This window comes from Rutidosis leptorrhynchoides, chromosome 3 (assembly GCF_046630445.1).
Source record: "Rutidosis leptorrhynchoides isolate AG116_Rl617_1_P2 chromosome 3, CSIRO_AGI_Rlap_v1, whole genome shotgun sequence".
Classification (NCBI taxonomy): Eukaryota; Viridiplantae; Streptophyta; class Magnoliopsida; order Asterales; family Asteraceae; genus Rutidosis; species Rutidosis leptorrhynchoides.
In genome coordinates, this window is record NC_092335.1 from 403,042,082 (window position 1) to 403,050,709 (window position 8,628).

At 28.9% G+C, this 8,628-nt stretch overlaps 1 protein-coding gene across 1 annotated transcript; it reads right to left on the reverse strand.

Moving 5' to 3' along the window:
• Window positions 1-894: 894 nt before the first annotated feature.
• LOC139901371 (RING-H2 finger protein ATL66-like) lies at window positions 895-2,927 on the reverse strand. The gene is made up of 3 exons (XM_071884092.1): window positions 2,819-2,927; window positions 1,248-1,361; window positions 895-1,064 (listed from the first exon to the last, which is right to left on the reverse strand). The coding sequence occupies exons 1-3, from the start codon at window positions 2,925-2,927 to the stop codon at window positions 895-897; spliced, it is 393 nt and encodes a 130-aa protein (XP_071740193.1).
• Window positions 2,928-8,628: the final 5,701 nt, after the last annotated feature.

Here is an 8,628-nt window from a genome sequence, read left to right on the forward strand (position 1 = left end):
TCCATAGGGTTTGACATCCCCACTCGGGATAGTTGCGCTAGCATTTAACGGGTGTTTAATACTTCGAGAATATACGCACTCGTCAAGTGTACTTTTTGGGGGTATTATTACATTAAGTTAGTTACCGGGTGCCCACGGTTAAGCATATACTTTTCATACTATTTTGAATACGAAATCTCGTGGTCTACATTACATTACTGATTACACACAAACTATAGCTCACCAACATTCGTGTTGACCTTTTAAGCGTGTATTTCTCAGGTTCTTAGACGTTGTTGCTTCCGCTGTTAGACTTGCTGTCTTGGTGTTATAGACTTGCTGTTACAGACTCGCTGTGTTAGACTTTCGCTGCATTACTTAGAGATGTCTCAATCATGGAACTTTTATTTTGCATTCGCAACTTATGTTATTTTGAATAATGGCTTTGTAACTACCTTTGTGTTACGTTATCTTTTATAAAATGTTATCTTTTCATGAATGCAAAACTTGTTTTAAAACAGCATGTAGTATTATACCGTGTAATGGACCTGTTGTTGACGATTCGTACATGATGGTTTTGTACGGGGCGTCACATTTTCTTTCATTTCTCTAATGTTTCCTTTTGTTTTCTTTCATTTCCTTTCATTTTATTGTGTTTCCCTTAGTTTTCCTTTCATTTCCTTTATAACATAATCCAGATAGTTTCTACATGCAATTCAGATGAGGTTATCAACATCAAGTCATTAACAACTCTAAAACAACATCACCATGAAAAATAACTAGCTAAATCTAGACTTCATGAGTTACTTTAGTAATTAATTTATCCATTATCCATTAAAAAAGTTGAATATAAACCTGATTATTTTCAATTACATCCCTAGCATAACAAAATAAATAAAAAATTTATTAGCCGAGTCAAACATGTGAGTCGACCAAGATCACAGCTCTGCAAATAAGACAGCTGGAATGAGTTGAGAGCCACTTATCAACACATTCACAATGATAAGTGTGGCTACATTTTGGCAATACCTTCACTTCATCACCTTCGTCAGACACTCCTAGACATATGAAACACTCCATCTCTTCTGCTGACATGGACATCCATTAGCGTAGTGTGATCGAATGGATATTAATAACTGCCAAATCCAACCCCTTTGGCTTATTGAAAACTTGTAAATGTTGCGACAATGTGGCTGCGAAGGTGGAAGAAGATGATGACAAGGATCGGTACATCCAACGGATTTAGATAAGTATTAGGGTAGTTAATATAACACCAAAGAGTACAAAAATGAAAAATATTGAACGTCCCTTAATTTGGAAGTTACTACCGTCAAGTTCATTGTCAGAGGTAGAGCTAGAATTTGAAATTAAAGGATGCTCGACTTATTTATAAACAATAACAATAAACATTATATTCTACATTGAAATAACATAGTATTTCTTTCTAATTGACTTATTTTTACTTTTAGTCGTAGTGTATCAAATAAAAATATTGTTAATTTTCATTCATTTCTTTTTATTTCCATAATGTTTTCTTTCATTTCTCTAATGTTTTCTTTCATTTCCTTTTATTTTATTGTGTGTCCCCAAGTTTTCCTTTCATTTCCTTTATAACATAAGCCAGATCATTTCTACATGCAATTCAGCCGAGGTTATCAACATCAAGTCATTAACAACCCTAAAACAACATCACCATAAAAAATTACTAGCTAAATTTAGACTTCATGAGTTACTTTAGTTAATTTATCCATTATCCATTAAAAAAGTTGAATATACACCTGATTATTTTTAATTACATCCATAGCATAATGAAATAAATAAAAAAATGATTAGTCGAGTCAAACATGTGAGTCAACCAGGACTACAACTCTGCAAATAATATAGCTAAAATGAGTTGAGAGCCACTTATCAACACATTCACAATGATAAGTATGGTTACATTTTGGCAACACCTTCACTTCATCACCTTCGTCAAACACTCATAGACATATGTAACACTCCATCTCTTCTGCTGGCATGGATGTCCATTGGCGTAGTGTGATCAAATGGATATTAATAACTGCCAAATCCAACCCATTTGGCTTATTGAAAACTTGTAAATGTTGCGACACCGTGGGCGCCAAGGTGGTAGAAGATGATGAAAAGGATCGGCACATCCAACGGATTTAGATAAGTATCAGGGTAGTTAATATAATACCAAAGAGTACAAAAATGAAAATTATTGAACGTCCCTTAATTTGGAAGTTTCTATCTTCAATTTCATTGTCAGGGGCAGAGCAGGAATTTGAAATTAAAGGATGATCGACTTATTTATAAACAATAACAATAAAAATTATATTCTACATTGAAATAACATAGTATTTCTTTCTAATTGACTTATTTTTATTTTTAGATGTAGTGTATCAAATAAAAATATTGTTAATCTTCATTCATTTCTTTTTATTTCCATAATGTTTTCTTTCATTTCTCTAATGTTTCTTTTTGTTTCCTTTCATTTCCTTTCATTTTATTACGTGTCCCTTAGTTTTCCTTTCATTTCTCTTATAACATAATCCAGATTGTTTATACATGCAATTCAGATGAGGCGAACAACATAACGTCATTAACAATTCTAAAACAACATCACCATAAAAAAATAACTAGCTAAATCTAGACTTCATGAGTTACTTTAGTTAATTTATCCATTATCCATTAAAAAGTTGAATATACAACTGATTATATCAATTATATCCCTAGCATAACAAAATTAATAAAAAATTATTAGCCGAGTCAAACATGTGAGTCAACCAGGATCACAGCTCTGCAAATAAGACAGCTGAAATGAGTTGAGAGCCATTACCAACACATTCAAAATTATAAGTATGGCTACATTTTGGCAACACCTTCACTTCATCACCTTCGTCAAACACTCCTAGACATATGCAACACTCCATCTCTTCTACTGACATGGACGTTCATTGGCATAGTGTGATTGAATGGATATTAATAACTGCTAAATCCAACCCATTTGGCTTATTGAAAACTTCTAAATGTTGCGACAACGTGGCCGCCAAAGTGGCAGAAGATGATGACAAGGATCGGCACATCCAACAGATGTAGATAAGTATCAGGGTAGTTAATATAACACCAAAGAGTACAAAAATGAAAAATATTGAACGTCCCTTAATTTGGAAGTTTCTATCGTCAAGTTCATTGTCAGAGGCGGAGCTAGAATTTAAAATTAAAGGATGCTTGACTTATTTATAAACAATAACAATAAATATTATATTCTACATTGAAATAACATAGTATTTATTTCTAATTGACTTATTTTTATTTTTAGATGTAGTGTATCAAATAAAAATATTGTTAATTTTCATTCATTTTTTTTATTTATTTTTGTTAGTACGATTTTCCGTATAGCGGTTGTAAGGTACTAGTACAGAAAAGTAGCTGCTTAGCGTGTGGCGTATAATGTTGATTGTTGTTTGCCCTCGAGAAATTATCTCTGCAGACCCGGAACACAGATGGATGATCCGTGGGGTGGCCTCAATCAATCTGGGGATCAATTTGGAATTGATCCGTATAGCGTATTGCTGCTAAGCGGCTAATGTATGTTTAGAGTGAGAAAGAACTGTGTGAGAGAGAAAGTGTACTTCTCTCTGACTGAAGTTCAGATCAGAATGATCATTAAATGTGGTGACCCAGAGGGTCTATTTATAGGCGCAGAATGTCCGAAATTCACGGGATACACGTGTCAATTACTGAGTGGTTTTGTTACGTGAAGTATCCGGAATGTCGGTGGTGTGTGCTGACTGAAGCGACCTGTCCTAATCCATAAGGACGAATACATTACATTTGGGTACATCGCGAGGTACTTGACCTCTATATGATACATTTTACAAACATTGCATTCATTTTTAAAAGACAAACTTTCATTACATCGAAATTTGACGGCATGCATACCATTTCATAATATATCCAACTATAATTGATTTAATAATAATCTTGATGAACTCAACGACTCAAATGCAACGTCTTTTGAAATATGTCATGAATGACTCCAAGTAATATCTCTAAAATGAGCAAAATGCACAGCGGAAGATTTCTTTTATACCTGAGAATAAACATGCTTTCAAGTGTCAACCAAAAGGTTGGTGAGTTCATTAGTTTATCGTAAACATTCATTTCCTTCATTTTAATAGACCGCAAGATTTCATATTTTCATAAACATCATTCTCATATCAGGCATTTCACAAACTGCATAGAAATAAAAATCATTCATATGGTGAACACCTGGTAACCGACCTTAACAAGATGCATATAGAATATCCCCATCATTCCGGGACTCCCTTCGGACATGATAAATTCGAAGTACTAAAGCATCCGGTACTTTGGATGGGGCTTGTTGGGCCCAATAGATCTATCTTTAGGATTCGCGTCAATTAGGGTGTCTGTTCCCTAATTCTTAGATTACCAGACTAAAAAGGGGCATATTCGTTTTAATAATCCAGCCATAGAATGTAGTTTTAAGTACTGGTGTCTATTTCGTCAAACATTTATAAAGCAGCGCATGTATTCTCAGTCCCAAAAATATATATTGCAAAAGCATTTAAAAAGGGAGCAAATGAAACTCACAATACTGTATTTTGTAGTAAAAATACATATGACGGCACTGAACAAGTGCAGGGTTGGCCTCGGATTCACGAACCAAAATCATTTATATATATATTAATACATATAATGGTAATTGAACAATTTATATATAATATCTTAGATTATATATCATATATATTTAATTTGTATATATTTTTAAAATAATTAATATTTATATAGTTATAAATATATATATGTATCTGATTAATAAAAAAATATAAAAAATTAATAATTTGTTATATGTAAATCTTTATATAAATAATTTTAATATATATAATTATATGAAATATTATGGTAGTTGTAATAAATATACTCTTATATAGAAAATATTTATTTGTAATAATAATATTGTTAACATGAAAATAATAATAATTATGATAATAATAATAATAATAATAATAATAATAATAATAATAATAATAATAATAATAATAATAATAATAATAATAATAATAATAATAATAATAATAATAATAATAATAATAATAATAATAATAATAATAATAATAATATTAATAATAATAATATATATAAAAAATATATAATAATCTTAATGATAACCTTAGTAATAATGATAACTTTAATAAAAATGATAATCTTTAATATTAATGATACTTTTAATAAAAATGATAATGATAATAATAATAGTAATAATAATAACTATAATATCTATAATAACAATAATACTTTTACTAACAATGATAATAAGGATGATAATAATAATAATAATAATAATAATAATAATAATAATAATAATAATGCCTATAATAATAATAGTAATGATAATAATAGTGCTAGTAATAATAATAATAATAATAACTAATATTTAATACTTAATACTAATACTAATACTAATAATAATGATAATAATAATAATAATAATAATAATAATAATAATAATAATAATAATAATAATAATAATAATAATAATAATAATAATAATAATAATAATAATAATAATAATAATAATAATAATAATAATAATAATAATAATAATAATAATAATAATAATAATAATAATAATAATAATAATAATAATAATAATAATAATAATAATAATAGCAATAACAATAAGAGTAATAATAATAATACTAATAATAATAAGTAAAACTACCTCAAGGAGTTTTCCCAAAAAGAATGCCACAGACAGGGCTTGAACCCGTGACCTCTCGCTCAATTGCTAAACCCCAAACCATCCATCCATTTCTTTCTTTCTGAATATACCTTAAACGTTTATTTATTTTACATTACTATCCTCGATATTTAACTTTGATTATTACTTCATCACTTAATCATCATCATTATTATTTCGTCCTAATAACACCAACAGAAATTACGGCCCAAGTCTATTGAACGACCCAACAGGTAGATTCTAAGCCCAAAAATTTAAGATATGCCCAACTTGTTCAAACAATAACAAGAGCCCAGCTTTTATTGAAAGAAAAAAAAACTATTCAGTCGCCTAGTTCCAGTTTCGAAATTGGGATCTCTCGTTTGTAGTGACCCGAACTTTTCCATGTTAATATATATTAAATGAAATTGTTATTTACATGATTAAGTGTTTCCAACATGTTAAGCAATCAAACTTGTTAAGACTTGATTAATTGAAATAGGTTTCATATAGTCAATTGACCACCCAAGTTGACCGGTGATTCACGAACGTTAAAACTTGTAAAAACTATATGATGACATATATATCATTATATATATAGTTAACAAGATATTATGATAATTAAGTATCTCATTAGGTATTTTAACAATGAGTTATATACATAAAATTGAGTTTATTGAATTAAGAAACTCAAAACGATATATATAACGATTATCGTTATAGCAACGTCTTACTAAATACATATGAATCATATTAAGATATTGATACACTATGTTTAATCATGATAAATGATAAGTAAACATGTCATTAAGTGTATTAACAATGAACTACATATGTAAAAACAAGACTACTAACTTAATGATTTCGAAACGAGACATATATGTAATGATTATCGTTGTAACAACATTTAACTGTATATATATCATACTAAGATATATTAATATATCACAATATCATGATAATGTAATAATTTAACATCTCTTTATATATAATAAACAATGGGTTAACAACATTTAACAAGATCGTTAACCTAAAGGTTTCAAAACAACATTTACATGTAACGACTAACGATGACTTAACGACTCAGTTAAAATGTATACACATGTAGTGTTTTAATATGTATTCATACACTTTTGAAAGACTTCAACATACTTATCAAAATACTTCTACTTAACAAAAATGCTTACAATTACATCCTCGTTCAGTTTCATCAACAATTCTACTAATATGCACCCGTATTCGTACTCGTACAATAAACAGCTATTAGATGTATGTACTATTGGTATATACACTCCAATGATCAGCTCTTAGCAGCCTATGTGTGTTAGCTAACACATGTAGGAACCATCATTTGGCAACTAGCATGAAATATCTCATAAAATTACAAAAATATTAGTAATCATTCATGACTTATTTACATGTAAACAAAATTACACATCCTTTATGTCTAATCCATATACCAACGACTAAAAATACCTACAAACACTTCCATTCTTCAATTTTCTTCATCTAATTGATCTCTCTCAAGTTCTATCTTCAAGTTCTAAGTGTTCTTCATAAATTCTATAAGTTCTAGTTTCATAAAATCAAGAATACTTCCAAGTTTGCTAGCTTACTTCCAATCTTGTAAAGTGATTATCCAACCTCAAGAAATCTTTCTTATTTACAGTAAGATATCTTTCTAATACAAGGTAATACTCATATTCAAACTTTGATTCAATTTCTATAACTATAACAATCTTATTTCGAGTGGAAATCTTACTTGAACTTGTTTTCGTGTCATGATTCTGCTTCAAGAACTTTCAAGCCATCCAAGGATCCTTTGAAGCTATATCTATTTTTCTCATTTCCATTAGGTTTATCCACAAAACCTGAGGTAGTAATGATGTTCATAATATCATTCGATTCATATATATAAAACTACCTTATTCGAAGGTTTATACTTGAAATCACTAGAACATAGTTTAGTTATTTATAAACTTGTTCGCAAACAAAAGTTAATCCTTCTAACTTGACTTTTAAAATTATCTAAACACATGTTCTATATCTATATGATATTCTAACTTAATTATTTAAAACCTGGAAACACGAAAAACACCGTAAAACCGGACATACGCCGTCGTAGTAACACCGCGGGCTGTTTTGGGTTTGATAATTAAAAACTATGATAAACTTTGATTTAATAGTTGTTCTTCTGGGAAAATGATTTTTCTTATGAACATGAAACTATATCCAAAAATCATGGTTAAACTCAAAGTGGAAGTATGTTTTCAAAATGGTCATCAAGACGTCGTTCTTTCGACTGAAATGACTACCTCTTACAAAAATAACTTGTAACTTATATTTACGACTATAAACCTAAACTTTTTCTATTTAGATTCATAAAATAGAGTTCAATATGAAACCATAGCAATTTGATTCACTAAAAACGGATTTAAAACGAAGAAGTTATGGGTAAAACAAGATTGGATAATTTTTCTTGTTGTAGCTACGTGAAAATTGGTAACAAATCTATATTAATCATATCCTAACAAACTTATATTGTATTATACATGTATTCTAATATATTATGTAATCTTGGGATACCATAGACACGTATGCAAATGTTTTGACATATCATATCGACCCATATATATATATATATATATATATATATATATATATATATATATATATATATATATATATATATATATATATATATATTATTTGGAACAACATAGACACTCTATATACAGTAATGTTGGAGTTAGCTATACAGGGTTGAGGTTGATTCCAAAAATATATATACTTTGAGTTGTGATCTAGCCTAAGACGTGTATACATTGGGTCATGGTTTGATTCAAGATAATATATATCAATTTATTTCTGTACATCAAACTCTGGACAACTAGTTGTAGGTT